The 15,347-nt window shown below is 37.8% G+C and overlaps 1 protein-coding gene across 1 annotated transcript in view; it reads left to right on the top strand.

The window, feature by feature from the left end:
- The window catches only part of Agbl1 (AGBL carboxypeptidase 1), a 659,915-nt gene that overhangs the window by 331,720 nt on the left and 312,848 nt on the right, over positions 1–15,347 (top strand). The window contains exon 19 of the mRNA XM_050153973.1: positions 5,674–5,805. Coding sequence (XP_050009930.1) covers positions 5,674–5,805 — 132 coding nt within the window. The remainder of the gene's footprint in view (positions 1–5,673; positions 5,806–15,347) is intronic.

Here is a 15,347-nt window from a genome sequence, read left to right as displayed (position 1 = left end):
ATATATTACATACAACACACATATATTCTATCAAGGTCTTATTCAGACCGAGAAGTCACAATGACTGTGTTGTTTAAAGGTATCGTGCGGGCTACTACTGATTCTCTCCATCAACAAGTATAAATGGAGAAAGGGATCCATTTTCAGCTTGAGGCACCTGCCCAGATCCTCCTGCAGAACTTTGTCTTAGTGCCAAGCTTACTGCTCAGGGGCAGCCAAGCAGTGACAGAAAGTAGAAAATAACAACACAAGACCTTGGCTTAACAATCTTCTTGTAGTGTTCTTTTTCATTGGTGGAGCCATTGTTTTTATATGTTTGATTTCAGAAAACGTTTAGAGCCAGACAGATCAGAGTCTGAGATGTAACAAGTCTCTTTTTCTATGGCCATCTAAGAGTAAGATGCTTAACCTCCTGCAACATTAGGAAAAGTCAAATGGCAGCATCTTCCCTGAGAGATATTTATACTAATTGTGAATGAATATTCGGTCTTAGCATGGTAATTGGCCCATATCAGACATTCTAATAGATACAAAGCATTAAAGTTATTGAATCAGTGGTAGGTATTCAATACAAAAGAAAGCCAAATATTGAACAGTATATTTTGGGTTACCTTATATTAGGTTTTCCAAAATAATTGAAAAAGAAAAACATTTATGTTGCTTGTGGCTATTTTCATCCATCATTGGATGTCACCTCCGACTTAGATATCATGTTCCCTACGAGAGGGAGAGGGTGCATTAGAACCTTGACAGCCATGAATTTCACATCCAAAGATTCTACCAAGTATAGACTGAAAATACTAAGGAAAAAAGTAGTTGTGCTAAACATTGAAAACTTTGTTTTCCTGTCATTATTCCCTAAAAATTCCCATAGCATTTATGATGTATTAGGTATCGTAGGCAGTATAAAGACATGCAAAGTATTTGGGAGCATGTACATATCATATGCAAATATAGAGCTGTTTGCATAAGGAATTCAAGAATTCGTGGATTTTTGTGTCTGTGGCGGCGCCTGGTACTTCGTAGATTCTGGGAGAAGCCAGTATCTCTAGCAGCTAGTGCTGCATCTGGGGTAGCAGTCTTGTAAACTGGGCTCTTGAAAGGTAATTGCACTTGTCACCAACATCATTTCCCTCCTGGAGATATTTACTATTCTCAGAAACGTGGGCTGAATACTGCCTGCCCAATACGGTATACAAGAGGAATCTCCAGGGCTTAGTGAGCCTTGACTGGTTGAGTTGGAAGTGTCGCTCTTTGGGGATTCCATCACATTCTCCAGAACTCGCCTTCTCCCAGGCTCAGGCTTGCTTTCATTTTCCTGTGGTAATTGTATAAATAATGCAGAGTCTCACTGCTGAGAAGGAGCAATGAGACCCAGATGTCAGGATCGGGGAAAACACAGCAGCTCAAAGCTGGCAAAGCAGAACTGTAAACACAATCCGGGCGAGGCGAACCACGGGGAACAGGGGAAGCACTAAGGGAAGGATTTGAAACAGGGTGATCTCATGAAGATGGGGGGCCAATTAACTTGGAGAGAAATCAGAATGGGAGCAAAGGGAGGGAGAAAGGCGGGGAGGCATGTGCAGAGCATAGCAATGCGATCCTGATCAACTTCTTTGCTGCACAATGAATGACAGCACACATGGTTGTTTGAATTAAATTAACCTTGTAATCAAGCTTGGACATGAATTCACCGGGAGGTGTCCTAGGGGTAGGCATAAGGACTAGGCGCTGGAGCCATAATCCAAGGCTCACCATTTACTTGGCTGATGAAGAAATTAAGACCCCAAGAAGGGACAGTTTAACAAAGGGTCAGAAGTCAAGAAAAAGCACACTAGCTCAAGCAAAAGTAACGAAAACTGTATTAAATCCATGTCTATTTCTATGTTTTGTTTTTGGGTTTTGGTTTTTTCCTTGGGTGCGGTAATTGCCTATTAATTGAGCCCTCAATTCAGTTGTAATTACTAACTTCGTTTTTACTGTGCCATTAAATCCAGTTAGTCTCCAAGTTGTGTGAATTTTGCCTCCTTACAAGCATTTTTTATTCTTTTAAAATTTTAATTTTAATCCGTGTGCGTATGTACATGCATGCACATATGCGCGTATGCGCACACCGTCTTGTAGCAGTCAAAGAACTACTTTCTGGAGTCGGTTTTTTTTTTTCCCCAACCATGTGAGTTCCAGGTATAGAACTCAGGTCCTTGGGCTTGCACAGGAAATTCTTTGTCCACTTAGGCATCTTGCCAGCCCAAACTTCCTTCCTCTATATACTTGTCCCTGTTGGCTTCAGCTACACCCTTGTCATGCTTCTATCTCCAAGAAAACACCCAGGTATCCTAGCATAGCTTTCAAGCGCACTAATTAGCACCCCACTGCCCACATCTACAGTTTCCTAAATCCATTCTTGATTCACTTTTAGCCAATTGTGAATTACTGCAATTCCTCAAACGTATAACTCGTTCTTCCTCATGTTTTGCTGTTATTGTTGTTTTTACATTTGCGTGGTGAGATTCATTGAAGATATAGCCTTGGAACACCATGTTCCACCCTGCTGGGATGCCACTCCTCAGAAGGACATGTAAAAACACTCCTCTCTAGAAGCATGAGAGGTGCTTTTAGTTGCATTTCCAGAGAGTTATGTTTATCATTACCATAGCTTTCTCCTCTGGCTACCACGTTTGTGGTCTTTCGGGGTCATCCCCAACAGTTTCTAGACGAAAAAGAATAGAAAGGGGGAAAAATGTTGTTTGGGTATTAAGGGAAATTTGGATTTAAGTATTTACTCATCTACTCAGTAATCGAAACTTGAGTGTTTTATTTAAAATTGGGGCAATAATGCCTACTTCATCTTGAGATACTCATTGTTATTATCTTATAATAACTTTAATAAATCTTTAGCACATGGTTATACAATTAAGTATCCTATAACTTCTTAGCATTCCAGTTGAAGCCTCACAAGTGTTGAGTAGATAAATTAATTATTTATCGTTGTTGTTGCTGTGGAGAGCAACACTGAGTTATGTTAAAATTTTAATTCTTCCTGCCGCAAAGCAGACATGCAGATTTTTGTTGAATAAATTGATGAGTGAGATAGGGCTGTTGATTAATCTATGAATGTTGTGGTCTCCAAATTGGGCACACTCACTATTATTCTGGCAAAGAATCTGGCTGGATGAAAATACAAGGACTACTGAGACCTCAAGAACAATGGCAATGGGTTTTTGATCCTACTGCACCTATTGGTTTTGTGGGAGCCTAGGCAGTTTGGATGCTCACCTTACTAGACCTGGATGGAGGTGGGTGGTCCTTGGACTTCCCACAGGGCAGAGAACCCTGATTGCTCTTTGGGCTGACGAGGGAGGGGGACTTGATTGGGGGGAGGGGGAGGGAAAGGGGAGGCGGCGGTGGGGAAGAGACTGAAATCTTTAATAAATAAATAAATAATAAATAAAAAAGAAAATACAAGTATCACATCTTCGAGTAGAAAAGAAAAAGCTTCCTCAACTGAAGTAAGTTGAGAATTTGACTTATAATTGCCCCCTGCAATTTGGAGGAGCACATGTTTCTTATAATTAACAGGCATTTATTTTTAGGGATGTCGTTCGAGCGGCTCGCAGAACAATGTCTCTTTTTCTTTCTTTCCGAATCCTCAGAGGCCACTGGAATCCTAGGGCTTAGCAGAGCTCATTCCCACAGGTGAATAGGTCTATAATTTGTCATTTACCTCGGCTTTCAGAGTCTGTACGGATCAGGAAGGAAAAAAATAGCAACTTTTATCTCAAACTGAATCCAGCATTTAAGGCACTCACTCCTGTCACCAAGCAGCCTCCTGGCTTTATTGAGAAAGCTGTTGCTAAGACACAGGCTTAATTTGTTTGCACACTTTTCATAAGAATGGTGCGTGTTTATTCGCACAGGAAAGCTGAGATGGGAGAGATAAAGGTTGGTGAAAAGTTCACCATGGGAGACGATTAGACCTTAAACAGTTATTTTGTTGGCTCCTCTAGGAAAAAGGGTTTTCAAAGTATGATCTTGGGATCAGGACCATCAGCCTCACATGGGTGCTTGATAGAAAGACAAATACTTCAGCCTGACTCAGACTAACTCCGATCACAGAATTGCTGGAGCGTGGCTTGCCAAGTCCTCCACGTTGTTCTGATGCAAGTTGATCTATGAGACCCATTGCCACGTACCGTAGGCTAGAATATTATCCATGTCTCATCCATCACTGGGCTGTGAAAATGAGAATATTCTTTCTCTGCTGGAAAGCCATGGCATCATCTTAGCCAGGGCAGATGGTTCAGAAGAGGATACTCATTTTTTAAAAGATACCTCACAACTCCTCCATGAACCGCCCTAATCTGATAACTCAGATCAAACATGAACATCATATTAGAAAATGAGTGCATGTGATGCCCAAGAGGGAAATCATTTATAAACCAAAAGAATCACAAGGGTCTGCTAACAAATCAGATGCAACCCAGCAAATTCTTGCTGGAATGGAGTCTCAAGGTGCTTTAGTAATAAGGACAGACCGTACTCCTAGATATGAGCAGATACCATGGATAAAAGCACATAATCTAGAGCTAATCTGTCAGTTTGAGCAACTGGTTATCACTTTACAGATTAATCCTCTGCTTTACAATCTTCCTAATGCTGCAGCCAGTTAGTAGAGTTCCTCATGTTATGGTGACCCCAAACCTAAAATCATTTCATTGCTAGTTCATAATTGTAATTTTGCTACTGTTAAGGTGTATAATGTAAATATCTGATATGCAGGATATCTGATATGCGACTCCTGTGGGGGTTGCTAGTCATAGGTTGAGAAGCACTGGCTTAATCAGTTATGCGAGCGGTGTCTTTGCTCAACAGTCACCTGTGTTTAGTCAGAGTGAGATGCTCAGTCTTCTTTGGCACAAAGAGAAGTAAAGGATTAGGAGATGAGCCCTGAGCTGCATTTATGATGTGGTACCTATACCCACTTCCTATAAAGGGAGACATTCACGAAGGCACTCGCAATGCACCATCTTCATCCTTGAGAAAGCTCCAAAGTCGTCCTACACTGAAGGTCAGGTCTATATTGGATGCCACTATTGTTATAGGTCTTTGATTTGGATGGAATATGTAATCCCAAAATAGAAGAATAAAGAACTGACCTTAGCCATGAAAGGCAACACACATGCAGTGGCCGTCATAACATTTGTTTCCTCAATGTTTCCCACAACTAAAATTATTGAAGATGCTCCATATTCCCTTTGCCTAAGGTGTGTATCATATACACATTTTGCACATTTACTTTTCTTTTTCTTGAGATAGGATCACATATAAGCCTAGTTGACCTAAAATTCTTTATATGGATGAAAAATGTCTGAACTCATGAGTCTCCTGAACTCATGATTCCTTTGCCTCCATCCACCAAATGTGACGGTTATAGGGAATTTACAGAAGAACTAATCGTGACATGCATTTATTTGTACTCTGCTCCCTCCTGAAAGCCCTGCAATCTACCTTCTTCCCTGAGGGGTTTTCAGTGCAGCTGTGCCAGACCCCACCACTCCTAGACAGCTGGTTACTCTGAGTCAACAGTCTCTCTGACAACGCTGACATTTCAAACATGGAAGAGCCCCACACACCACCCGGAGTTTATTTTCTTTTTTCTGATGCTTATTGCAGGTCTTCTGTGACTTCCATGGTCACTCCCAAAAGAAGAATGTATTCCTTTATGGTTGCAGCATGAAGGAAACTTTGTGGCAAGCAGGCTGCACTGTGAGTGGCCCTGCCCTCGTCGAGGACGTCAGCTACAGGGTAAGTCACGCTATTGCATTATATGGTATATTGTGAACACAACTTTACTGTGAGGACCTTTACCGCTTACCTTTGTTTCTAGAAAGATAATTTACCACTGACCTATACTTTCGTTCCCATTCATCTTTTTTCTCTTGAAATAGCCATCTTGACTATTTTACCCATACAGTTAGTTATAATGCAAGCAGAATAGAGGTTTCTAGATCCAGTGTACATTTGTGTTGAATAATGTCACACTACCTTTTAAGTTTATTTCTATGACACAGGGAATTGGTAACAAGAAGCCAATTTTAACATCTGGCTTTATAATTGTTAACTCTGTGAATTATTATCTTGCCATTTATAAAATAAAGGCAGTAAAAATACTGTTTCATTCACGAAGATTATGAGAGGAGCATAATGATTCTGAATGCAAAATCCTTAAGAAAATACAAAGGAATGATTATAGCATCTCTCTGCATGAACATTCTTTGACAAACAGAACAACAACCCACTGAACCTCATTTTATGTTATATGGACTCCAGTCATGTGGACTGCTGAATATTCACACTATGAGAAAGAACTTGAGGGGAAAGAGAGGAGCACTATTCCATGTCAGGATAATATGACTGCTTAGAGGGCATCCAGCAGAGATGAAATCTACAAAGATATCCAAATGCAAAGTAAACATTAGCCTTTGTTTCAGAGTTTTGAAGAAAATAAAGATTATGATGATACTGTCTTCTTGTAAATCTTTTATTATTCTGAGTACTATAATTTACCGCACACAAAGTAGTAGTTCATCTCTAAGGTTAATGAAATATTAAAAAAGAAATAAAATATTCACAAAATTAAGCAGGAATAGTGGTCTATGGACTTATTCTTAGTACTAGAAGGCTGTACTGGAAGGCTGAAGATGAAGGATACTGAGCTGAAGATGAACTTGGGCTACATACTGAAACCTACTCCCAAACAAAAGAAAACAAAATCGAAACAAAGCAACCAACAATATGAACCAAAAACCAAAAGGAAGCAAAATCAAGCACGTTTCAAACAAAGAAATTATCATATGAGAAGCCAACAAATATTTACCAAATTAATCTAACCTGAAAGTATTTTCCTTGTGTTTTTCTTTAACCAGAGTTATTGACATATACTTCTGTTGATCATTTCCCTATGGCTCTTATAGCAGAATCAAGAACACACCCTCAGAAATCTATTTGCTATAAAGCTTAACCCTGTTAACGGTGGCAACCAGAGCTCTAACTGAATAAAATTATTTAGGAAACCAGCACATGGGGACGTTCACATGGGCAGCTCATGCCAAACTGTGAAGAATGATCTTGTATACATAATGCAGGTGGATATAAAATAGATGAATCAGTTTTATGAAAAGTCAGTATGGCTTGTGATATGTCTGTACCTAGAAAGGGTAACAATATTCATGGACAATTCTCTACATGAAGACATAAGAAGAAATAGAACCTAAGAGCTCTTTTTTACCAAGAGAACATCAAATTAAGCAGAGGCTGGGCATCACAACTGTCTCTCTTCTTTCTTCCTGTGTTAAAATATCCCAACCAATTCAACTTCGGGGACACAGAACTTTCTTAGTTCATAGTTTAAGGTACAGTATTTCATGACAAGGAAATCGAGGCAGCAGAACTCTAAAGTCGCATTATACCCATAATCAGGAAGCAGGGAGAGAAAGAAGAAGCCTAGGGAATGGTACCCCTCATAGAGGGTCAGTCTCCCACCTCAACTAATCCAATCAAGATTGGGGGAGGGGGAAGGAAATGGGAGGCAGTGGCAGGGAGGAGACAGAAATCTTTAATAAATAAATAAATAGTAAATAAAAAAGACATTGAAAACAGAAAAAAAGAAAAAACAAGAGAATTCCCTACAATCATAGAGTAATGCCTAAAATTCCATATCCAACTGATTCTGTATCACATCAAGTTGACAATTGATATTAACTATTTAAATGATCAATTACAGAGTGGGTTCTTATCCTGTGTATCCCAGCTTTATTGTATGATTGTGTTAGTTATGTTATATTAGTTAATTAATGCAACAAGTAATTTGAGCTCAGTTTTGTGTCAAGTAAAGCAAATGACATGATCAGGAAGAGAGAGGCAAACCACAGTTTCTGCCTCTGAGAGCAGGCTCAGTAGTGTTTGATGGCGATGTTATTAAAATATTAGTCCTTGTGTGCACTGATAGTCATCTCTGAGAGTCATTATTTTAGGTTGATCAGTTGCCCAAATCTTAGTTTTTTCCTTTGGAAAATGATAAAGTCAGAGTTTATATGAATTTATAAAATGATTTTTGTTGGTTCTCTGGAGTTCTTCAAACTTTATTCATGGGCTGTTAAGCATTATAGGCAAGGAAAAAGTTCTAACGTTTGGCTTCTTCCCTCCTTTTTTTTTTTTTTTTTTTTTTTTGCTCTTAACAGCCTTGCTTTGCAGTTCCTGATTAATATGTATCCCTTTCCACCATTGGTATTTTAAATCTAAGGCGCAGTAATCTATTAATAATGAATTTGATTTTGGTGTTTATCCTAAAACATGTTTTGTATGTGTGCAGATGGATCTTTTCAGAATTGAGAGGGCTCATTCATTTTGTCATGAGGAGATGGAGACCTTGAAAGACCTTCCACGCAAGATGTGTTTATAGTCCTCTCACATGCCAGGAGTCACACCCTGAGAGTGTATTTACATATCAAACAGAGCAACTCAATCACAGGAAATTTGTCCTTGAATAGCAGTGTCAAAATGACAAACACATTTCATACTCACTCAAAATATTTATTTAACTTTATTAATCAACCACACTGGGACTTCTAGTTGTATTACTAAAAACAGGTCAGTGAATACATTCAGCAAAACACAAACATATAAAAGGATAAAATTAACAAAGGTTGTAATTTTTAACCTCTGGAACCTGACCAAATACAGATAGGGAAATTTCAGTCTTAAAAACTGCTAGACTTTTTTTTATGCAGAAACACCCCCAAATCTGACTTACTTAATGGCTTTTTAAAAAACCATGTTTAAATTTATTCATCAAGATATACACAAATCAGAGCTAGGCATGGTAACAAACATGTTTCTTCTTGGTTCAGCTGAGGCAGGAGTATGGAAAGTTTAAGACTTACATGAGCTACATCCTAAGGCCCCATGTAGAAGTAAGGCAGAGCAAAATGAAACAAAAGAGCAGCTTACAAATGTCAGCAAGTAACAAGAGTGGCAAAATCCCAACTAGACATCTCTTGCTCCAAATGAAACCTCCAGTTCTGGAAATGGGTTACCTCTAATTGACTTTTTGGCCAAAATGTTCCCATGGGAACCCCCCCCCCCCAAACAACCCAGGCAAATGCCAAAGCTATTGGTTGCTCTCCATGAACTGATAGTAAGACTTGATTGCTGAAGGCAACACCTGCACAATGCATTGGGCATGGAGAAGTCAACCTGATGCCTAACTAAGCCTTCACCTCTACAGACAAGTGTTCATGGAACTGGACGGTACTCTGCACTCTACCAAAAAACACCAACCTCGCTACAACTCTTTCAGATTACAATGATAGCTTGCCTGCAAGATATGTGGGTGCAGTAGTGGCACAGAAGTTGTGGGAGTAAACATCCACTATCTGATTGGAAGTAGGCCACTCCATGCGATGAAACCCATGGCTGACACCGCTCTGGTGGCCAAGAACCTGGGACAAGATGTACCATATTGTTCTCCTACAGCAACATAGCAACAAAAAATAGACTCCTCTTGACATTCTGTTATTTTCATAGATTAGTGTCTTGCTCAGCCACTATCAAAGATGTTTCCTCGTGCAGTATATGGGAAATAAATACAGAGACTCGCAACTGGACAATGTGCAAAGAGTTAGAGACCTTGAAACACTTAGTCCTAAAGGAGATATCTCTATGAAATCATTCCCTCTGGGCTCAGGGAACTCTGTGGAAGAGAAAGCCAATGAAGGGTAGAAGACACCAAGGAAATAAGGGCATCTATAAAAAACAAGACTGATGCACATATTAACTTTCAGAGACTGTGGCAGCATGCAAAGGGCCTGTATAGATCTAAACCAAACTGGGGTCCCAGTACTGAGAGAGGAAGTAGATACAAGCACACACCCTTAACCCCAAAGCTATCTCCAATTGATAATTACAACAGAAAAATTCCTTTTCTCCAATGGAGTCTCACTGGTTATGCAAACTACACTCAAGGGCAGGCCATCTACTTCATGCCAAGTAGTAGATGACCTACACAAAATGAATTCAATGGTAATTTTGGAAAATTTTTGACTCACATTGCTTTGAAAGTTTTGCTTAAGCTTTTGTTTATATACTATCGTGTTCAGTTTTGTTTATAGGGGTTTTCTGTGTGTGTCAATGTGTCTTTGTGTCTCTATGTTTCTTGTTTTTTTTCTTTGACTTTCTTTTGTCATTTATTTTGTATGATTCTGGTTTGTTTGCTTTTATTGTTGTTATTTAAGATGCCTGTTTGTTTCCTAATAAGAGTGAGAAAGGGTATGGATTTGGTTGGGTGGGGAGGTGAGAAAGGATGTGGAAGAGGTTGGGGGAGGGTAAACTCTAATCAGAATGTAGTGTATGAAAAAAATTCTATTTTAAATTTAAAAATGCCAAGATAAGGACACGCACATATTCTCTTTCTTACATATACATGCACATACTCAGAGATAGAGAGACATAGAAGTGGGACAGGCAAACATATGCCACAAGATCCAGATGTGAGAACAATAAAAAAAAAACCAATATACTGCCTCTATATAGTCTTGGGTAATAGGAAAATAGGTTTATGTAGAGAGGAAGCTTGGGAGAGCCCAGTGAGTGGAAAAATCCCCAACTATCTGAAAATTACCACAATGTTGTCCTCCCAACACACCTATAAACCAGTCACAAAAATGGAAGCTTCAGGAGTTTAAGATGTTGGAGGGCAACTTTTCCCCACATTATTAGCTAGTCACCATGTTGAGCAGACACAGATAAGAGGCAAATTTAAATATAGAGTTTAAAAATCATCAAAGATACTGTGGTACATATCGCAATAAAGATAAAGAGATTCTTTAGCTTAATCTATGGAAGTGGTTAAATTTTTAAAAGATATGTAGAAAAAGAAAATAGAATCTAGCAAGCTACAAAGTAAAATACATTATGTTCATTTTTTCCACTAAAAACTATAAAGATTATGAAAATTAGGTAAATGAATTTTAGTCAGGTGAGCCTTATTCAGGAGACATTGCAGCTAACAGAAATTGACCCAATAACCCCACAGCTAAATATGTTCAAACAATTACAGGAAGCTATGTTCAAAAGTTACTGTAAAACGTAGTAACAATGACTTTGCAGATAGGCAATCTAGTAGAGAACTGGCAACAGAAAGAAAAGAAATGAGGAAAAGAAAGGGTGAATTCTAGGATTAAAATATAACATAACCAAACAAAAAATTAAGTTGATAGAATTATCATCAAATCTGAGAATCTAAGAGAATGAATCAGTGAACTTGACATATTCAAAATTACTCAATCTGAAGAACAGAGGAAAAAAAATGATACCAGAAAAGTAAGCAAGCTAAGATCAAACCTAGCAACGTCCATGCAAGGAAAGACATACAAGAAAATAATTAGTGTGGCTAGGAGAGGAAGAGTAAGGGAAATGATAAAGGAGATGTTTTTAAGGATCAGAATGAATGAAAACATGACAACATAAATGGCAGAAGAGCACACATCAATCTGAAAACGAGTGATGACAGTAAACATGAACGGGAAAACATTTTATTCAAATGGCAAAGGACCTAAGACTCAACTATAAACCTCAATTACGTGCAGTTTGTGAGTATAAATACTTCCTAAGGGATGAAAATGAGAGTAGCGAGCAGGTGTATCAGGCAAGAAATTCCTTTACCAGCGACCATTGATTACTTGAGATCACAAAACATAGATTTTAATGGCAGAGGTAGATGTTTGACCAGAAGGTTATTTGTTGTTCTCCAAAGAATAATAAGAGAACATGATAAAGATGCATCAACCCCAAACACATAGAGTAACATCAAAATTTAATGCTAAAGTTGGGATAGTTCACTAATCTTCTCCTTGGAAATGCTATCTTGGGTTAACAGTCAGTATTTTAGAGAGTATGTTACTTAAAATCTATCCAGAAAACATGCACCCTTTCTGCATGAAAACCAAGATTGTCCCAGGATAAGAGCTTAGTGGCAGAAAAACTAATCTCAGGAAATTTGTAAAAAAACAAAGCAAAACATCCTGAAACCATAAAAAAGTATCTACCTGCAGCAGCTGAGTTACATATCAAATCAGGTTTGCAAGGTACAGGATAGACTTGAACTCTTGGAAGTTAAACAACTTTTAAAAAATTAATTGATGGCTTAAAAAGGAACCCTGAAGAGAAATTAGAAAATGTCTTGAGCCGGGTGGTGGTGGCGAACGCCTTTAATCCCAGCACTCGGGAGGCAGAGGCAGGTGGATCTCTGTGAGTTCGAGACCAGCCTGGTCTACAAGAGCTAGTTCCAGGACAGGAACCAAAAAGCTACGGAGAAACCCTGTCTCGAAAATAAAAAAAAAAGAAAAGAAAAGAAAGAAAGAAAATGTCTTGAACTGATTAGCAATGAAAACACAATGTATCAGAACGTGTGGCATATAGTTATGTCATAAAGAGAGAAAAATATATAGCTTATAGCTTTGGATGCTTTCTTAGAAAGGTAGATTTTTTTTAAAGGATTCATGTAAGCCTACACATTTGGAATTAAATAGAAGAGACTAAAAGAGAAATATTAGGCTAGTATGATGGCTCAGTGGTTAAGAGAACGTACCGTTTTTGTAGAGGACCTGGTTTAATTTCTAATCCAAGCCAGGCAGTTCACAGCTACCTGTAACTTAAAACTCCCAGAGGACCTGACACCTCTAGACTCAGAAGTCAACTACACCCATGGGTACATACCTACATACTGTTACACACACACATACACACACACACACACACACACACACAGAGTCAAGCACACAATTTTTAAAAATCAGTAAGCAAACACATATTTTCTTAGATAGAGAAAAGGAGAAGGAGGAGCAAAGGAAGTGAAGAATTAGGGTGAAACAAGAGAAGGAAAAAGAAAGCCAAGTGAAATAAACAAAACAGAGATCATATAAAGAGTAGAAAAATGAAAACTTTGGGGATGGCCCAGTAGGTAAAATGGTTGCTAGTCAAATTTGAACTTTAGTTCAAATTGACAGAACCCAAGTAAAGCCAGGCATGACAGTGTACCTGTGTAATCCCAGCATGCCTAGAGGGAGTTAGAAAGCAGAAACATGAAAATTCCCAACATTTTGATAATCAGCCAGCCTGACTGATGTGTGCAGTGGTGAACAACAAAGAGATCGTGTCTCAAGAAATGTAGAAGGTGGGGAATGACACCCAAGGTGGCCCCCTGATATCCAAATGCACATGCATACACACCCATACATACAACCCATCATACAGACACATTGAGAGAGAGATGAAAATATAACACATATAAAATCCACGTATCCTAGTTTTAATTATTAAAAGGGTCAAGAAAAAGGATGACACTTCAGACAGAAGTTAAGGAAAAGAAAGATAATGCAAATTATCAGTCGTGAATGAAAGAGGGGGCTTCTCTACAGAACTCAAAAATTGTAAGAAGTTTTTCATTAATAACTGCAAGTCAAATGGATAAATTGTCTGTAGGGCATAAACTATTAAATTTGGCTGAAAGAAACAGAAATATCTAAGTGCATCTTAAGAAAGTAAATTGGATTAGAATTCACAAATATCCCACACATTCAAACCTAGCCCTAAATAACTTTGTTGGTGAATTCTAGCCAACTCTCAAGAAATGGATAGCAGTCAATGTAACAAGACAAGAATCATTTAAAAAATTGAGGAGGAATGCTTGCTAATCCTTTTTGAAGCCTGAATTATCCTGATGCTAAAGCCATAAAAAAAGATATTACAAGGAGAGATAGCGACAGTTCAATGATTCTTGGAAATACCTATACAAAACTATTTTCCAAAGCGTTATCAAGTCAACCCAGCAGCATGTAAAGCTTCCTCAACTGTGACAAAGTGGGGTTTATCTCATGGAGGCCAAATTAAATATTTAGAAGTACAATACTATCATATTTCTTTCAGACAAACTAATAACAAAGACTGCATCATCTCAAATACTATGATTGTATTATCTAAAATAATAATTTGACAAGAACACTCATTTAAAATCAAATCCAATAACTGATAGTGAAAAGCAGAAATTGATTTGAGATTCACATGGAAGAAATATCCAACAGTAGCAAGTTGTCTTCTGACTTCCCAGGCAACAGCGGCATTTCTTCCCTACACAAACATAAAATGGAAGGTTTAAGTTAAACAGGTAACATTATATTTAATGATAAAAGCTTTAATATTTCCCCCTGTAAAATTAGTAACAAAGCAGGGCTGTTTGCTCTTGCCACGTCTGTTCAAGACAGTGTTAGATACTCTAGCAAGCACAACACAAGCAACGTATTAAAGAGAATCATTTAAAAAAGAAACAGAACTTTTATGAACTGATGGTATGGTATTCTTATCTATAAAATTCTAAGGAATCCTCAAACATAGACTATTGAAAATAGTATGCAAGGCTAGCAATGGAGCAAGAAATGCGATCAATATAACATTTGGTGTGGTATCTCTGTATAGACAAGAAACAATTCAGAAACAAAATCCGGAAGTAAAATCCATTTGCAACAATAGCAAGATAAAAATAATTAGTAGTATGTTTAATAGAGAAAAGTTAATATGTTAAAACTGCAAAAGTGGTGATAGGAATTGAAGGATGCCAAAATAAATGGGAGTTACACGAAGTTAATGCATTGAAAGATCCAATATTTTTGAGATGAAATTGTCTTCATAGTTTCTATAGAGTCAAAACTATTCCTATTGAAATCTCAGCATGATTTTGTATTGATATTGACAAGCCAATCTTAAACAAAGAGAACTAGAATAGTCAAAGCAATTTTGAAAGAGAATAATCTTAGTGGATTATTTATATGATCGCAAAACTTAAGAGAAACCTGCAGAGTTCAAGAAAATGTCATCTTGACAAGCTGGTCAAAGCTTCCCAGTTTTGACTGCATTTTGCCTGAAAAACTTTTATGTGACATTAGGTACACTGGTATATAAAATTGGTATGCAAACCAAACACTTTATGAAATTAATTTATAAAGTAAATTTACTTTAAAATCGTTATAGTACATAATTTTAATTTATTTAAATATTATTATAGTATGCATACTAATGAGATAGATGTGCTTGTATTATGATCATCATTTCCTCTGTTGTCCCCTTCCAAGCCCCCCATATACCTCTCCTTGCCTTCTTTCAAATTAGTGACTTTTTTTTCATTAACTGTTGTTACATGCATATATGTCTGTGCATATATATTCTTTTTTTTTTTTTTGCTTTTTGAGACAGGGTTTCTCTGTAGCTTTGGAGCCTGTCCTGGAACTAGCTCTTGT

Source organism: Alexandromys fortis, unplaced genomic scaffold, assembly GCF_014885135.2.
Source record: "Alexandromys fortis isolate MF-2015 unplaced genomic scaffold, M_Fortis_MF-2015_v1.1 scaffold_86, whole genome shotgun sequence".
Lineage (NCBI taxonomy): Eukaryota > Metazoa > Chordata > Mammalia > Rodentia > Cricetidae > Alexandromys > Alexandromys fortis.
This window is presented reverse-complemented; position numbering and strand designations above follow the sequence as displayed.